We start from the raw sequence: 19,749 nt of genomic DNA, 5'->3' as shown, positions 1-19,749 counted from the left end.
AGCTTAACTATTCTATAAGTGAAAAATAAATTTCTTCCTATTGGTTTTAAGAGTATTTCCCTGTAACTTCATCAAGTGTCCCCTAGTCTTTGTAATTTTTGATGGAGTAAAAAATCGATTCACTTGTACCCATTCTACTCCACTCAGGATTTTGTAGACTTCAATCATATCTCCCCTCAGCCATCTCTTTTCCAACCGTTTTAGTCTTTCCTCATACGAGAGGAGTTCCATCTCCTTTACCATCCTGGTCGCCAGTAAAGAAGCTTTCTGTAGCAACAAATTATTCCCCCTGAGCAATCCCAAAGAGGAGACCTGAGAAAAAAGCAGAACATCTACCCGCAGAGGAATCTGTTTCTGCAGGACCGTCTGGAGATATAATCCAACAAAAGATCAAAATGTTTGTATTCTCACGTAAGACCAAAACATATGTTGAATGGCAGTTAGGACACTGGGCATGAGAAGCAAATTAAGCAACATAAGCTCTATATGGAGAGATATAAAGACACAGCAGAAATTTATAGTGTTGTTCTTGCAAAACAATTGAGCAGGTCAATCTCTTAGATGCTTCATAAGAAGACGCAAGCTATCACCAGTGAGCTGCTCTCGAGAGGAAAGATCCTGATTCCACACCATGGCCACAGCATCATAATCCCAAGTAGCACTAAAGCTTCCCAAACTGACTTGATGAAAGGATAAGCTGGTCTATAGGTGTCTCCAGAAGCACCAATCGTGTCTCCAGAAGCACCTAATGGCACCTAAGGTCAAAGTAAGCATGGTTTATGCTGGAAAGGTGCCACTAGGCACCCCTGTAGATGCAATTCTTGTCTAACATAGGTGCCAGTAATGTAGGCCTGCAAAACCCTGGCCTATATTACTGGCGTCCGTTAGACGTAAGCCACAATTCTATTAATGGCACCTATGTGTGATTGACATGTGGCTGGTGCCATTTCAGGAGGCACCTGCCGATGTAGGTGCCATTAACAGAATCTGGGCCATAATTCTTAAAGAGGTAGGCAGAAGACAAAAGGTGCTAATTTGCCTGATGGATAGTGTGAGTGTAGGTATGTATTAGTGGGTGTGGGTATGTGAGGAGGGTAGGCATGGCCTTTTGCCCTTAAAAGGCAGCTTGATTTCTAGTAGTACTATTATGAGACTAATGCTAGGAGTCACCACTATCATTTTGAACCTGGCATCAGCAGGGGCAGGAGTGACTGTGAACTGCTCTCACCCTATATCATTAGACTGCAGGGATTTGTAAAGGTAGGCTCAGGAGTGGCCTATTGGAGGGTGGGTGGAGTTTGGAGAAGCTCTTGGATGTGCTGTTATAGGCAAAATAATGCCTGGCCCCTCTAAAATGCCTCCAGGTGGAATGAATAGAGCAGCTTGTAATGTCGATGATAAGCAGTACTATGAGTAGAGCTGTCTGATTCATTAAAAAAAAAAAAAATTTGATTTGATTTGATTTTGCCAATTGAATTGATTTTTTGATTTGATATGATTCAATTAATATGATATGGCTTTAAAATTAGCTGGCGGCCATAAAAAATGACATGGAGACAAATTTTCCCCCTCTCTGCGGGATCTCTCTATTCCGTACTTGCAAGCTCTATCCCTGTCCCTGCCCCATTCTTACAAGCTCTGTCTTCATCTGCACAAGCCTCGAACACTTTAAAATCATAAGTGTTCAAGGCTTGTGTGGTTAAAGGAGAGCTTGCAGGAATGGGGCAGGGACAGAACTTGTGGGGACGGGATGGGTATATTGAGATCCCATGTAAAACTAAACAAGACATTAGTACAGCAGAAAAGCATGACTTTTTTCACACACTCAGAACAGATACACTCTCACCCAGTATAGAGTAAGTAACCGCAAAGTAGAAAACAGAATATGTAGACAACAATGAAACTGCAGCCTAAGAAGACAGATTCAGCATTGAATGTAGCACCACAGAACCAGTGATGCATGTCCCCCTAGTACTGTGCAAAATATAAAGACAACAGATGTAAATTTGAAAAGGCTGAAAAATACCAGTCACCACATAGAAATAAAACAAAAATGGAAAATAAGATGATATGTTATTCGCCTAATACATTTTTCTATTAGCTTTCAGAGACCAAATTCTCCTTTCTCAGGTCAGTACCATATACTGCTGTTACAGTATCCTTTCCTAACCTGAGGAAGGGGGTTTTGGCCACTTAAAGCTAGTCAAAAATGTATTAAAATTAGTCCAATAAAAAGATCATTTTATTTCCATTTTCAAATTATAAATACTTATTAACACAACTATACTACTACTTTATCTTCAACCAAAAAAACAAAAACAAAAAATCCAAACCAACCAACTTTTATCTATCTTTGTGGTCTGTTTCTACTTTCCTCATACTCTCTTCAATCTCTCATTCCTTCCAATGTCTGCCCTCTTTTTGTGCCCCTTCCATAAAGCTTGGTCCTCTTTCTCACCATTCCATCCAGTCTGAGCCCCTATCTTTCCTTGATCCAGCATTTCCCTTCTGCGTCCATCAGTGTCACCATTCCAACTCTTTTCCAGTATCACCCATTTCACCTATTTTTTAGAATCTTCACTGTGTTCCTGTCCTTATCTCCCCCCTGTGTTCACCATCTACCTTCTCAATGTACTTATCTTCCCCCCTTTTTCAGCATTGCTTCTTTGTGTCTCTATTTTACCTCCCCATTTTCAGCCCAACTTCCTTCAGCATTGCTCTCTTTCTGTATCCCTATCTCCTCTTCCCCTTTTCAGCATTGCCTCATCTGTATCCCCATCAACCCTCCATTTCAATATTATGTCACTCTATGTGATTATCTAGCCTCTTTCAGCATTGCTCCCTCTGTAATTCCATGTACCTCCTTTTCAGCTTATCCCTATTGCCCCTTCTCTGTGCCACTGTTTGTCTCCATTTTCAGCTTATCCCCCCCCTCTTCCTTTGTTTCTGCATCCTGAAGACAGTATCTTTCCACCACCCCTCCTCCCCCAGCCTAGTATGACATCTTTCCCTCCTCTCTCTCCCCATTCCTGCTGCTCCTCAAGGAGTCCTGCATCTAGCATTCTTCTCTTCCCTTGTTCCCATACCTTATAGCCAGCATTTTTCTACCCGCTCTCCCCCAACCTTGTATGACATCTTTCCCTCCTCTCTCTTTCTTACCCCTCCCTTCTACCTGCACCCCCTTCCCTGCAGCCTTCTTCGGCAACTAGGCAGAGGCAGCGATTAAGACAGGCTGCTGGCATTGAGACCTTCCCTCTGCAAGTCCTACCTGCTTTATTTCTACTTCCTATTGCCATGTAGGCGGGACTCGCAGAGGCAAGGCCTTGATGCTGGCAACCTGTCTTAATCGCTGCTTCTGACGAGTCGCTGAAGAGGGCCATGGGGAAGGGAAGGGGAGGGGAAGGAGGTGCTGGTACAGGTGCAAGGGAGAGGTCCGGATATAAAGACTGCCAGAAGAGGAAGGAGTTCCTGGAGCATGATGCCGACCCTGGGAATACCCCCTTATGGTCTGTACTTCAGGATGACCACCCCCTGCCCCTCCTTGGTATGCCGCTGGTAGCAGCAGAGGTGGAAAAAGCTGAAACCCCTCCCCTGATTGGGTCCAATAGCAACAGTGGCACAGCAGTGCCCCTCCTGCAAGCCCAACAGCGGCAGCAGAGAAAGCAGCGCAGCGCAGTACAGCACCCCACTCCGGCAGAGTGAAAGCCTGAATGGGTGAGTCTGATTTTTTCTAAAACAGATCAATTTGAATCGATTCAGCCAAACTGAATCGGTGAATCAATTCAAAATGTGAATTGGGCAGCACTCCTATGCAGTACTGAGATGTTGCAGGTTATTCACTCCCTCCCTCCCCTACTCCATAAGAGCTTCCTTAAGACACAGGCTTTGAAAAATAATTTAGTAGGTATGTAAAACCATTTACAATTTAATTAAGGTGCCATCTCAGCCCAACTACTTTGTTCGTGCTCTTAAGAGAATTTTCTCAGTAAGAAAAACAAGACGGTCAAACCTAGTCCACAAATTTACCTGCAAACACAATAATACTGAAACAGAATAGCATATTGTTGTCTGTACATGTCTTCTTTTATTTTTATAGGTAACACAAAAGTTACTTGTGATCTTGCTCTGTCATTCATATCAGATACAAGTTCCGGAATGTATTAGAGGCTTACATAATCAGTGCAAAAACGTACTACTACCTATATTCTCTCTTGGGCAGCATTTACCAATTCCTCAGATAATTACTGGGTCTCCTTTATCAAGGGTCAAGTACAAAGTAACAGTAAAACAAAGGGAATAAAGGGAGAACCAATGGAACAGAAAGATGCATTTTCTCCATACTCAATACCACTACAAGGACTGTGAACAAACAGAAAGAATGTATGGAGCAAGGAAGGAGAACATAGGAGCTGATCAATATTTTTGCCAATGCCACTTGTTCACGGGCATTATATTTAATAAAAAGGCTGCCAACTATGGATAACAAGACCATATTAGCATCAAAAAATTCCAGTAGCATCACCAGGGTGTGCTAACAGATTTAGTGCGCACTAAGGCCCGGATTCTTGAACCAGCGCCAATATTGGTGGTTGCCTTAAAAGTGGTGCCGGTTTCAGAATCGCACTGATGTGAAAGATAAGCACCGGAAATGTAGGTCAGGGCTTTCCAGGCCAACATTTTTGGCACCTATCTTTGCGTGAATCATTCCTACATATGTGCTTTAGGCTGCCTAACACCACTTCCGGTGTTGGCCACACCTGCTTTGGTGTTTGGCAGCCTAAAGCGCCTATGCAGGTGCAATTCCAGTGCCGATTTTTTTAGGCGCCATTATGTGCCTCAAATCTCAGTTAAAAATGTTGTTTGGATGGCGTTTTTAACAAACGTATGGGCGCCTAGTGGCACCTAGAATACTGACGCCAGTTTGAGAATTTGGGCCTAAATGCCCTGCAGCTTATTTATTCCTATGGGCTGCATGGCATTCAGAGTACACTAAATCCATTAGCGCACCTAAGTCAAAGAACCCCTATGTCAGGGAAAGGCAAATAAGGTTCTGAAGTGCCATTGGCCAGTGGGATTTTCTGGATGTCTACAAAGAACATGCATGACATGCATTTGCAAACAATGAAGGCAGTGCATGCAAATGCATTACATGCATATACATTGTGAATATCCTGAAAATCTGATTGGCTTGCAGCACTTGTGGACTGCAGTTACCGACCCCTGGGTGAGTCAAGTGGTTTATCAGTGTTAAAAGACATTCAGAATAGTGTAATCATATTACCAATAATCATACAGGCTTCTTTACATTTTCTGAAACATAAGATCAGCCTTTGTGTTACTTGCTTTTATTTCAAATATCCATAATTGCTTTGTCTTAATTACCCTCTTTCACTTTAGTATGATCATAAGGCATTTTACCCATTCATTTTATGTTACTTAATTTATCTGCTGAAAATGTATTCTTCATGGGAATGATACTAGAATCTGGAAGAATTATGTTTTTTTTTTATATAAATGCTGTCAGAACAAAAGAAGAAAGAGGCAATATTTTGTGTACAGCAAAGTCTGATCCTTTGTCTTAATCTGAACTTGGTTTCATTTTAATATGTATAACACAGTAACAATGCGTAACTACCACTAGATATATACGTAAATGGAGAAAATAACCACACACGAACATTGAATGCACAGGCAACCTAAAGGCTCAGCAGGCACTACCTACAAATTACAAGCCCCATCCAATGACAGAACATCACACACAAGGACAAGAATGTGCACAAGAGTGTGAGAGATTTATTAGTGAAGAATACCATGGAGTCTAGAAAACAGAAACTCAATACCACCTGGGAAAAAGCTGGGGCAGCAATCCAAATGTCCTGGAAAAAAAACATGTCAGTGCTTTATTTTTCTTTCTATCAAGTATATTTTTTACTTAGGTGTATTGTTTTATGTGTACATACACAGAGGAAACTTTCTGTGACAGCCTAAATATAGCAATGTCTTTACAAATGCTAGTCAGATAGGCAAAAGAACTGATTATACTTGCTGTTAATTATTTTATAATCTATAAAATGATCGAAAGAAAAGCTGTAAGGGTCCTCAAGAGGCCATCTTCCAGCTGTGTATGCAAGCTTCCTGACAGGATAAGCAATTTCTTTATATTGTAATAAACACCACGGAATCTTGATTTGCATGTACTCATGTAATTATAGACAGCCACTTCAGAAATGTTAAGTTCAGCAAATATAATCAGTTTTACTGGCAAAGGGCAATTCTATAACCTGGTGCCCGCCTTCACCCACCTCTTGCACATGTGAACGTATAGACTACTAGCAGTTATGCACGTAAGCATACACTTACCCGTGAAAGTGCTAGCAGGATGCATATGCATTATTCTGTAATAGTATATGTAAGAGTCATAATGTGTAAATGCAGAGGGGCATATACAGGGGCAGGGCTCCCACATTCTGTAAATTACATGCACACTTGCCGCTGGTGTAACTGTGGGTGTGTAAATTTAAGGTGCACTGATATCAGGCTACCCTACTATTCTATAATGGATTCTGGGAGCCCAGAGGCTGTTATAGAATAAGCTCAAGGTGCTTAAACAAAGGTGCCCTGTTGTAGAAATGCCCCCTATATTTATGGGACAATGTATGTTATATTATGTTACATCATTATTTTTCTCATTCATTGCTAGGTATATCATAATTTACTTGATAAAACTATTGCTTGGTCAATAAGATAAATTATAGTGAGATATGGTGACACACACAGAACAAAATGGAAATGAGAAAGAAAACCTAGTGAAAGTAAACTGTTATGATCAAGAACTGGGAATCAACTCATAATCCCTTAGGGCTTGATTTACTAAAATAAGCATCTTGTTAGCAGGTGCTAGCATGCATTAATGCACATTATTTACCACAGGTCCTGTTTTATGCAGTGGGAACTATTTATTAATAACATGCATTTACAGCATTATCACACTTTAGTAGATTTAGATCTTAGTGAATTAGAAGCAGACCTGAAATCTTCCTAGAAGATATCCTTAAAGTTTGTCCTGCTGGTGGATTATATTAAAGTCTAGTAATGCTAGAAAATGTCAGCACTAAATTTAAGAAGAAGTAACACTTTTTTCAATGGTAACTAGATGATTTACAAAATGAATATTTTAATCTCAGGCCTTTCAAAATGCTCCCACCAACCTCAGCATTAGAACCACCAACCTCGGCATTAGAAAGACAACATGCAGATGAAGAAGATAAAAGCTCATCCATTAGTAAAGTAAAAACAAAGTAAGTATTCTGGCAAAACCAGAAACTGCAATGCCAATGAGAATATGTCAATGAATAGGCAGGAACAGGAAGCATCTTGGTGACAAGGTAGTGCTATTTTATCTAAAAAGTTTAGGGCTTATCTGTTTTAAAAAAGATAGTAAAAATCTTTCATTCATTTATTACTAGCAGGCTTTTAAAGGCAAGCCCTACCTCCTCATATCAGAGCCTTTAAAGAACTTCTTAACTGAGAATGACAGGTGGAAAAATTTGTCCCTATCTCCGCAAGCTGTCCCATCCCTATGAGCTTGGTCCCTGACCCCGCGGGTTAGGTCCCCGACCCCATGAGCTCAGTCTCCATCTCCGCCCCTTCCCCGCAAACCATCTAATCCCATCTGCACAAGCCTCAAATAGTTTTATACTGAACTTATTTTATTAAAATATAAAAAGAAATAATATTCTGTACAATTGTCATTTTATAAATCAAAGTTCTGGCTGCCGAACTAGAGGAAGAGATCTTCAGCTGGCAGGGCTTTATTTATAAATGTTTATCAACACAACTAATATACTACTTTGTCCTAAAGCAAAAAAGAAAAAAAAAGAAAGAAAGATATAGAAATAGAAATTTTTTTTCTACCTTTGTTGTCTGGTTTCTACTTTCCTCATCTTCTTGTCACTCTGTTCCTTCCATCCACTGTCTGCCTTCTCTCTGCCTCTTCCATATGGAATCTACTCTATTTCTGTGCTTCTACCAGAAACTGTTGCTCTCCCTTCCATCTCTCCCTCCCCCCCCAATTGGTCTGGCACCCATCTTATTCTCTCTACTCCCCCCTGGCATTTCTGTCTTCTTCCCTTTCTTCCTTCCCCCAGGTAGTTTTTAGCATCTTTCTCCTCCTTTCTTCCCCTCAGATCTGGTATCTGTCTCCCCAATCCAGCATGTGCCCTTTTTTCTTTATCCCCTCCTTCTATCCAGTATATGCTCCCCTCTCTCTCTCCTCCTTACTTCCCTTCAGCATCTGTTCCACTCTCTCTCCTACCCACTAACATGCAGCATCTCCTCACTCCCCTCTCTCCACTTCCTTCCAGCGTGCTCCCCTCTCTCTCTCTCCTACGCACTTCCATGCACGTGTTGCCTTACTTAGCACCCCTCGCGATCACGTGGTCCAGCAGCCCCTTCCCTTCTGCCTCCCTCCCTCCCAATCGCTGTGGTCCGGGCATCTCCCCATTTGCTTTACCCCATTTGCATATGCCGATTATTTCCAGTTACTTCACCCATTGGAAGCAAACAACCTAAGTGAAATTATGGACATTAACCAGAAAATGGAAAAAAATAAGTTACTGGCTCCAAACAAATATGTTAAAGCGCAATATCTCAAAATCATCAACAATATTAGTCCCATGCAAAGAAGGATTGCAACTACAATCACCCGTGAGTCGCAACTCCACACCTTTGTGCATAGTGTCATCTATAAAGCTCCTGGGAGTTATCCTGGATAGTAAACTAACATTTCACCAGCAAATCAGTACTGTCATTCAAAAATACTTTTATTTTATTTATTCAGTTTTCTATACTGTTCTCCCAGGGGAGCTCAGAACAGTTTACATTAATTTATTCAGGTACTCAAGCATTTTTCCCTGTTTGCCCCGGTGGGCTCACAATCTATCTAATGTACCTGGGGCAATGGAGGTATTAAGTGACTTGCTCAGGGTCACAAGTAGCAGTGTGGGTTTGAACCCACAACCTCAGGGTGCTAAAGCTGTAGTTTTAACCACTGCACTACACTCTCCCCTTAATACTTTCTCTTTGCATAGTCCTTGAGTCCTCTGCATTGAACATATTAGTACATTCCCTGGAGATCTCATGTTTAGCTTACTGCAACTCATTATATAAAGGCATCATGCAGAAAGAAATCAGACACTTGCAAGTTATACAAAACATGGCAATAAAACTTATTGGAAATACGTATTGGAAATGTGAAAAAATTTGACCATGTCACACCTCTTCTGATAAAAGCTCACTGGCTCCCTATTCACACAGAATAACCTATAAAATCATACTTTTAACATTCAAAACACTCCGTAACAATCAGCCAGAATTCTTAAACAATTTTCTAATTCCCTACACCCCAGCTAGAACACTGAGATCACAATCACAAAATCTTTTAACGGTTCCATCTTTCCTATTATTAGCATTACACGAACAACAAACCTCTCCGTCATAGCCCCATCTCTTTGGAACTCATTACCCCCAGGACTACGGGACGAACCCATGCAAGATCATTTCAAAGGAAAACTAAAAATATTTCTTTTATAAATACATTCAACCTCTAATGCACTTACCTTATGAAACATTATCTTCATTTCTGCTTTGGTTATCAGATGGGATCTCCCTTCCTTTTGTATTTCCCCTATATGGCTCTCTTTCCTATTTTATAATGTAATTCTTTACCTTAATCCTATTGTTCCAGTAGGTCCTGTATGTTTTAATGTATGTTACCCTATTTTACTATTTTTATTATGTACAAACCGCTTAGAAGACTGATAGGCGGTATACAAATTTTTGTTAAACTTGAAATTTAGGGGGCAGTAGAGTAGAGGGAGAGCAGCATGTCTTCTCCCTTCTCTTGCTGTTGCCACTACCACCTTCTCTCTAGGGATGAAATGGTAAATGGGATTAGTTTGGTGCAGGAACTTTATCCACAGGCCCATGTTCAAATGCTGCTGCATCCTGCACCCTCCCCCCCCCGCCTAATAGAAGTCCTGTATTAAGGGGGGAGCAGAGCATGGTAACAGTTAAGCACAGGCCTGTGTTTAAACACCCCAGGCTGGAGCTGAATCTATTTGTATTTTTGCCAGTGGAAGAGGGAGGGCAGTGCAGCAATGCAGGTCACCAGGAGGAAGGAAAGATGGGGAGAAGCTGGACATCGGGGTAGGGCAGGTAAGATGCTGGCCATATGGGGGGAGGTAGGGAGAAAAATTGGAGGTGCTGGACTATGGTAGGGAGGGATAGAGATGGCAGGGAAGATGCTAGAATAGGAGGAGGGTTGAAGGATAAGGGAAAATGCTGGAATATGTGTGAGGGGATAGAGGATGAGGGGAGGCACTACACCATTGGGTAGGGGGTAGAGAAGCGGAGACATTGGACCACTGGGAGTGGTGAGTCCTTGAGCTGCCCTCGGGATGGGGCAAAGCACATGGGTGATGGATACCCTTGGGCTAGCCCTGAGGTTTCCCTCTTATTTTTGCCATGTTGTACATTTAGTTATGTTACAATATAATTTATCACTTACAAAAAAACATGCTACCAAACTGCACAGTTATAATTTAAGTTAAAGTTTTTGGTACCTAGGTATTACAGCGCACAATCGTCATCTGTAACTGGCCCATGTTAATGACATGTAAATGATATCTGTGTTAATTTACTAGTGTTAGCATGTATGGTGGGCATAATCACATAAACTTACTACACTTTATTCAAATGCAGTTTAGACTTTTGCATTAATGGGTCTGTGTTCACTTTTGTTCATTTTAATGTACTTGTTCTATGCACTAAGAGCTAATGAGATTATTTGCATAGTTTTATGTCTTATTACCTCAGTAGGATCAATTTTTGTTAAAATTCTTGAAAGTTCTATTAATGCACACAGACTATATTATATATGTTAATTGTATTCTGAACATGTGTTAACACTTGCAAAAGCTTCAATATACTGATTCTAACTTCAGTTTTGGCCTCAGGCCATCAATACAGCAAACCCAAATTAGCAATTTAAAATTTCTTGGGAAAACTACAGTGATTGATACATTCTCAATATCAGTGTTTGACATGTTGTAATCAGTAACTCCCTAATTCTATACAGTGTGCCACAAGTTAGGTGCCAATTTGGCGTATAATATTTGGTGCTCAAATGCAAGATCAGTGTCAAAATGGGAGTAAATGACATTTATAAAATAGGACCTACATATGGTTATGTGCATAAGGTAGTGCTAAAGTGTTCAACCCCCAAGTTCTCTATAGATCATCCAAAATTTGGCATGCAATTTTGGGCGCACAACTGAAATATCAATAATTGGCCAATTGGCACAAATCACTAGTTATGCATGGATCTCTGATCTATGTGTGCTCCATAACTGCATGCCCAATACCAAAAGGGGACATGGCCAAGGGAGAGGAACGAGCAGATCAAGGGCATTCCCAGGATTTAGGTACAAAGTTATAGAATATTTCCATTTCTGCGCCTGAACATTTACCGGTACATCAGCCTTTGGTAGTTATAAATGCTCACACCTAAAATTCAGCACAAAAATGCCTTAAGCGAATATTCTATAAATAGTACTTAGTGCACATCATTTCTCACTTATCATTGGGTGCCATTTACAGAATCTAGCCCTTAGCATATAACTGCAAGGGAGCATAGGCAGGCCATGGGTGAGTCACACACTTATGCATTTAGGCACTAAGATTTATACATGGTGTGTTAGTGCCTAAAGATTGGCACACAAATACTGACAGGCTCTATTCTAAAACAGAATCTGGGCCATCATATGCTGTTACAGAATACTACTGCTCTCACACTCATACAGATCACCTGCTCTCAGCTACTTTGTCTTTCTCACACTCACACATCCCACTTGCCTTCAGCCACTCTACCCTTCTCTCTCTCTCATATATTTACATATTCCACCTGCCCTCAGCCACTCTGCCCTTTTCTTTTTCTTTCTCGTTCACACATCCCACCTTCCCTCAGCCCTTCTTTCTCTCATATATTCACATATCCCAACTGCCCTCAGCCACTTTGCCCTTCTCTCTCTCTCATACCCAAACAACCCACCTGCCCTCAGCTACTCTGGCCTTCTCTCTCTTGCTCTCTCTCATATATTGATGCATTCCATCTGACCTCAGACACTCTGTCCTCACACTCACCCATCCCACCTACCCTCAGTCACTTTGTCCTTTTCTCTCTCTCTCTCTCACTCACTCACATACACACATAGTCCCATCCCACCTGCCCTTCTCTCTCCGAGAGAGCTTGTTGATTTTGCTGTCTCACGAGATTGGGAGTTACAAATATCAGGCTCTTCTTGTACCTCAGTCTATATCAATTATTGCAAATTGTCTAAAGCACTGTCTGATGGTTTAACAAACTATTCCCCCCCCCCCCTTTGACAAAACCGCGAAAGTGCCAGGAGCAGCGCAGAGCATTCAGCGTGCCGGTCTATGCTATAAACTGCTTTCGCAGTTTTGTAAAATGGGAGGTATATTACACATTTTTGATATCACCTCAGTAAGGCTAATATACAATCCTGCTACAGCAAAACACTATGCACAAATTTGTGCAAAAAAGAGTTGAAACCTTACCATATCATAACAACCTAAGGACATAAGAATTGCCATACTGGGACAGACTTAAGGTCCATCAAGCCCAGTATCCTGTTTCCAACAGTGGTCAACCCAGGTCCCAAGAAGTAAAACAGATTTTATGCTGCTTATCCTAGGACTAAGCAGTGGATTTCCCCAAGCCATCTCAATAATGACCTATGGGCATCTCTTTTAGGAAATTATCCAAACCTTTTTTAAACCCCGCTAAGCTAACTGATTTCACCACATTCTCCAGCAATGAATTCCAGAGTTTAATTACACGTTGTGTGAAGAAATATTTTCTTTGGTTTGTTTTAAATATACTACTTAGTAGCTTCATCGCATGTCCTCTAGTCCTAGTATTTTTGGAAACAGTGAACAAGTGATTCACATTTACCCTTTCCACTCCATTCATTATTTTATAGACTTCTGTCATATGCCCCCGATCCATTTCTTCTCCAAGCTGAAGAGCCCTAGCCGCTTTAGCTTTCTTCATAAGGAAGTTGTCCCATCGCTTTTATCATTTTTGTAACTCTTCTCTGTACCTTTTCTAATTCCACTACATCTTTTTTGAGATACATAGTAACATAGTAGATGATGGCAGATAAAGACCCGAATGGTCCATCCAGTCTGCCCAACCTGATTCAATTTAAATTTTTTTTTTTTTTTTAATTTTCTTTTTTCTTCTTAGCTATTTCTGGGCAAGGATCCAAAGCTTTACCCGGTACTGTGCTTGGGTTCCAACTGCCGAAATCTCTGTTAAGACTCATCCTGCCCATCTACACCCTCCCAGCCATTGAAACCCTCCCCAGCCCATCCTCCACCAAACGGCCATACACAGACACAGACCGTGCAGTCTGCCCAGTACTGGCCTAGTTCAATATTATTTTCTGATTCTAAATCTTCTGTGTTCATCCCACGCTTCTTTGAACTCAGTCAGAGTTTTACTCTCCACCATCTCTCCAAGGAGGCTGCCATGGATCCCAGAACCTGAAGAAAAAGCCAGGCCGTGGGAGCTGGACAGTCCAGAAGAGCTCTGATCTGCTGTTGAAGTTTCTGTCTGTGTGCCTCGAGAAGAAACACATGACTCTGCCTAGTGTCGAAGAGAAGACCCAGATACTCCAGGGACTGGGAAGGCATCAAGTTGCTCTTTTTGAAGTTGACAATCCACCCCAATGCCTGCAATAGACACACCACCATCTCCACCACACTTTTGCACTCCAGACAAGACGGAGCTCAGATCAACCAATCATCCAAGTAAGGATGCATCTGGATCCCCTACTGGCGGAGAAAGGCCATTATAACTACCATCACCTTGGTGAAAGTGCGGGGCGCCATCGCGAGGCCAAAGGGCAGTGCACCGACAGAACATGGAAATGCAGAAACCTGCGATGTTCCTGCAATGTGGGAGTGTGTGGTGCAGTGGTTGAAGCAACAGCCTTGGCACCCTGAGGTTGTGGGTTCAAATCCTGCACTGCTCCTTGTGACCCTGGGCAAGTCACTTAATCCCCATTGCCCCAGGTACATTAGATAGTGGGAGCCTGCCGGGACAGTTAAAGAAAAATGCTTGAGTACCTGAATAATTTGTAATCCACATAGAATTGTAGGATATGTAGAATATAAATTATAAAAAAGAATATGGAGGTGAGCCTCTGTGAGATCCAAGGATGCTAGAAACTCCCCTGGAGAGACAGCCATTATGACTTTATACTGTCTCCATGTGGAAATGAGGAATCTGCAAGAAGCGGCTGACCGACTTTAGATCCATAATGGGCCTCGTCTTCTGAGCCTTTCTTTGGCATGATGAAGTATAAGGAATATCTGCCTAAGCCCAATTCATGTTCTGTAACAGGTTCTATCACTCTGATGTCTAAGAGACATTGCACAGTAGTGCAGACTCAGGACTCCTTTTCCAGCTGGCCTGCCAGAGAGTCCAGAAACAGATCCGGGGGCAGGCAAAGCAAGTCTATCTTGTGCCCTTACCAAATTATGTCTAGTGCTCATTGATCAGATAAAACGCAAGTTCACTCCTGATAAAACTGAGAAAGGCGACCTGTGATATGAGGAAGCTCCTGCCTGACTCCTGGCGTCATTGGGGCTTCTTAGGAGCAACCGCTTGTTGGGAACCAGATGCCTGAGGCCACCTGGAATTAGCATTGAAACTGCTATAACGAGGGTGGTAGCCCTGGGAATATCTCTGGGAGTAAGATCCCACGGAGTCCTGAAGAAACCTGCGTGAGGAATGAAAATTACTACGATCCCCTCCTGCTGACCATCGAGACCTGTTCACAGGGAGAGACTTAGGGCGGCGCTTGGCAGCACTGGTCATGAGATCATCCAGACCTTTACCAAAAAGAAGCTGACCCTTAAAAGGAAGTCTGCTTAAGGTGGACTTCAAGACAGTATCCCCAGTCCAATGACAGATCCAAAGAATCTGGTGCACAGACTCTGCATAAGCAGAGACATTATTAAGAACGCAAATGAGATCATAAAGAGCATCCACTACATAATGTACACCATCCATTACCAGCGAAGGACAGGCAGGTATGTCCATAGAAGATGCACTGCACAATCTGGAATGACAGGCTTGCACTGTGAAAGAAACAGCCATTGCTGCTTTGATACTCAAAGACGCTACTTTGCAAACTTTTTTCAACATAATGTCCACTCGGCGATCCTGAGATTCCTTAAGCATCACTCCCCCATTACTATGGAGAGCTGTGCACCTGATAACCTGAACTATGGTGGAATCTTCTTTAGGCTGTTCAAAAACTTGCTGAAAATCAGGCGCTAGGGGATCAAGCTTAGACATAGCTTTAGAAGATCGGAAAGAGCTCTTTGGAGCGTTCAATTGTTCCGTACCCAGCCCAAGAAGCTGCGGATAGGATGGAAAAAAGGAGGACAGCACATTGGTCCATGACCGAAGCCTGAGAAGAGGAAGGTAGAGAATCCAATTTGAGCTCTTTCAGAACATCAGCAATGAGAAGATGGACAGAACCATGCCTAAAAAGTCTGCATAAAGATGGGTCATCACCCAAATCTGGACTCTCATGGCACCCGAGGTGACTAATCCTGACAAGAGAATCAGCTGGATTAAAAATAGCAGTTCCAGGAGACTGCAGAGGCATAATATCTGAATGGCAACTAGTGCAATCGAGGTCTGCCGCTGCAGGATGAAAGGGTTCCCGAATAGGAGGCTCTGGCACCTGAGAAAGTTCCAACACACCTGACAGCTGCGTTGAACGAGCGGGGTTTGCAGAAAATGCTTTCCAGAGAAGCCAATGAATTCTGGTGAAAAGTCAAACCCCAAAACCATGGCAGGGATCTGTTGAGGCACACATGCCCCACTACAAGAGATGCCAGACTTGGAATGTAGGCATTTTGTGCCAGACTCTAAAAGGACCACTGGGTGATATTTTTTCCTGAAGTCATGGACCCAGGTTAGATCCCCAGCCCTAGAGTACGCAGAGGTGGCAAATTCTGAAGCTCCCGCCCCTTCCCCTGCGTGCTAAGGCATGCAGTACACAGTCACTAATCCGGCACCAATCCTGCACAATCAATGCACACATCCAACAGATCTGGGGCTGGAGAGTTCATCTCAAATGATTTTTAGACAAATCATGGGATTTTGAAGCAGAAATAAAACTTTGAAAAAAAGATTGATGAAAATCCAAGATGGCTACCGCCAGTGAATTCATGCCAAAAACGGCAAATATAAAACCTGAAAATAAAAAATAGCGATGTGGGGTCTGGGTAGATGGGGAACCTGAACCCTATCCTCAGAAACTGTGAAAAATTACTTTTTAAGCGTTTACCTAGCCACCCCTGAAAATCCCATAGGAATTTTTTATTTATTCATTCAATTTTCTATATCGTTCTCCCAGGGCAGCTCAGAACAGTTTACATTAATTTATTCAGGCATTCAAGCATTTTTCCCTGTCTGTCCTGGTGGGCTCACAATCTATCTAATGTACCTGGGACAATGGGGGGGAATAAGTGACTTGCTCAGGATCACAAGGAGCAGCATGGGCTTGAATCCACAACTTCAGGGTGGTGAGACTGTAGCTTTAACCACTGTGCCATACTCTCCCCTTGGAGGATTACTCACAGTTCTGCAATGCCATGCCTGTCAGCAGTTTTAACAGCAGCTGAGTAGAGGAAAAGGATTTTCTGCCTCAGAAACTTCTCCAAATGATCAGAGTTGAAGATCTTCAGATTGCCAGTCGGCCAGACACCAACTATGACCTCCACCCCCACAGATCCTCACCACATAGTCACTCCAAATGCATAAAGCCTGTGCTTAAAACCCATGACAAGGCCACTGGGCAAGCAAACTCTCAGGGGAAGGGACCCAGAGTTTAGTAAGTATGGCACTCAGCAGGCTGGCTCTACAAATCCACCAGAGTTTCTCTGTGAAGCAGCAATCCGGCACCATGGGACTGCGTCATTTCTTCCAACAGGGGACCACCAGGAAGGCACTGAAGCCACCGAGAAAGCGAACTTAAGTGAACTTCAAGTGAAAAAACAAGAAAAGAAGCAGAGCAACTGTAAGACTTCTGCATGGATTGCTTGCAGAAATTGTAACTGGATATGTTTGCTAGCTCTCAGGCTAAGGGGGTGGAGCATGTGCTCAGAAAAGTGTTGGATTTCTGCAACTTTCGGATTGCGGGTTGGGATTGAACATCTAGCGTATGGAATCCGGAAGGGACGTAACAGAATTTTGATTATTTCCGTATTTATTAGTAAAATGTAAATCATCTTGCTGTATAAATTATGATAGTTGATACAACCCAGAGCAAACAACAAAAAAAGGGGAACCAACAGGGTCTGCAGTCAGAGATGCAAGGGCAAACCAAAACAAGAAAAACTGCAGACGGGCGTGCAATGATGCAGGCAAAGTATATTGTGACAATAGTTAAAATGCAGTTAAAAAAATCACCTAAAGGCAAACGAACCAATGGACCCAACATGGTCCGTGTTTCGGAAAACACACCTTCATCAGAATCAGTAAAAACCGCAAACAAGAGTTCTTGGCTCAGTCTTTGAAAATGGTTGCCAAGCATCTTGCCTTTCTTTGCAGCTCTACAACACACGCTGGCCTGTGCTGCAAATGGTGGTATGGATCCAGCGTCTTCCACACCCAGGTCTACCTCATTACCCTAGCTTGAGCCAGCAATGCTTTACTTGGGAAGAGACCCGTGACACACGGGTACAAGCACCTTGTTAGTTATTGTCTGAATAATAAAACAGTAGTATGACAGGTAATGTTATTAAACTTGCCATACCTAGAAGTAGTCTCCCGTGAACATTTTTAAATTATGTGAAATAAGAGAAATTGGAAGAATTGGGATAGGCTGAGCTTTTCTTTTTGGTGGGAAACACTTTTTATTATAGATATGAAAGTGATAGCAGAACAATCTGGAAATAAAAGGTTCAAAGAGATTTGGAGTCCATTGGAGGAATTTGTCAAACAGTAGAATGATCGAATCATTAATTCCTAGATTTTCTTATATTTCTACACACATCCAGGTAGGGAGGGAGGGAAAGGGGGAGGGGGAGGGAATAAGATAATTTGTTTGTAAGAATATAAGTGCTGTTATTCAATATATCTGAATGTATATTTGTTTGCATTTTTTATAAGTTTTGAAAATCAATAAAGAATTAAGCTGGGAATAAAATTAAAGCTGGGAATAAAAAAAAGCTGGGAATTAAAGCTGGGAATAAAAAAAAAGCTGGGAATAAAATTATTTAGCTATGCAGACGAACATAACATAAGAACTGCCATCTCCGGATCAGACCTTAGGTCCATCAAGTCCGGCGATCTGCCCATGCGAAGGCCCAGCCAGATGTAACCTGGTGAATCCTTATCTTTCTATCTGTATCTGTATCCTTCTATGCATCTTGCGAGGCGATGTGCATCTAACTTGCCCTTAAATCCTAGAACAGTGGGTTTCGCAGCAACCTCCACCAGGAGAGCATTCCAGGTGTCCACCACTCGCTGTGTGAAGCATAACTTCTTGGCATTTGTCCTGGGCTTGTACCCCCTCAGCTTCAGTCCATGACCTCTTGTCCTAGTCACATTTGACACTGTAAATAACTTTTTTTCCTGCTCTATTTTGTCGATTCCTTTTAGTATTTTGAAAATCTCAATCAGATCCCCTCGCAGTCTCCTCTTCTCAAGGGAGAACAGTCCCAGTTTTCTAAGTCGTTCTTTGTAGCTCAAGTTCTCCATACCTTTTACTAGCTTCATTGCTCGCCTCTGCACCCTCTCCAGCAGTTTTATATCCTTCTTTAGGTAGGGAGACCAGTGTTGGACACAATATTCCAAGTGTGGTCTGACCATTGCTCTATAGAGCGGCGTTATAACCTCCTCTAATCTACTCATGATTCCCTTCTTTATCATGCCCAACATCCTGTTTGCTTTCTTTGTTGCCGCCGCACATTGCGCTAACGGTTTCAGGGTCCTATCAATCAGTACACCCAGGTCCTGTTCTTGTTCCCTCTTACCCAATGTTACACCTGACATTCTGTACTCATGCTCCTTGTTCTTTCTGCCCAAATGCATTACTTTGCATTTTTCCACATTAAACTTCATCTGCCATTTCTCTGCCCAATCATTATCCCATTCGCTACCTCTCTCTCGGAAGTCACTCCTAAGGCAACAGAAGTACTAAACTCGATGGAGCAATGGATGACTAAATTCAAACTGAAGCTTAATTCATAAAAAACAAAATTTTTTGTTGCTTCGCCACACCCACTTGACACTAAAACATCACTGTGCATCAATAAACATAGTTATCCCATCCAACCCACTATGAAGATATTGGGTGTAACATTGGACCAGAGTCTAACCATGAAAGACCAGGTGGACTCCTTAGTTAGAAAGGGTTTTTTTACTCTTTGGAAGCTTCGGTCCATTAAAGCATATTTCAATGCCTCATCATTTAGAATCCTAGTACAATCCCTTATACTGAGTCAACTAGATTATTGCAATATTGCCTACCTGGCAATTTCCCAGAAGAATATGCGGCAATTACAATTGGTGCAAAATGCGGCAGTCAAGCTAATTTTGGTTGAAGAAGTTCGATCATGTTTAAGTTTGGATGCTTTTGC

The 19,749-nt window shown here is 42.2% G+C and overlaps 1 protein-coding gene across 13 annotated transcripts in view; it reads right to left on the bottom strand.

The window, feature by feature from the left end:
- Window positions 1-19,749, bottom strand: part of GPHN (gephyrin) — a 798,948-nt gene that overhangs the window by 198,019 nt on the left and 581,180 nt on the right. For 2 of the 13 annotated variants that reach the window (XM_033950736.1, XM_033950744.1), the window contains one exon: window positions 5,844-5,876. The exons of the other annotated variants lie outside the window; for them this stretch is intronic. In XM_033950736.1, the coding sequence (XP_033806627.1) occupies window positions 5,844-5,876 (33 nt within the window). The remainder of the gene's footprint in view (window positions 1-5,843; window positions 5,877-19,749) is intronic. 13 annotated transcript variants of the gene reach the window in all.

Source organism: Geotrypetes seraphini, chromosome 7, assembly GCF_902459505.1.
Source record: "Geotrypetes seraphini chromosome 7, aGeoSer1.1, whole genome shotgun sequence".
Taxonomy (NCBI): Eukaryota; Metazoa; Chordata; class Amphibia; order Gymnophiona; family Dermophiidae; genus Geotrypetes; species Geotrypetes seraphini.
Note: the sequence above shows the minus strand (reverse complement) of the source record. Positions and strands in the feature narration are given on the sequence as shown.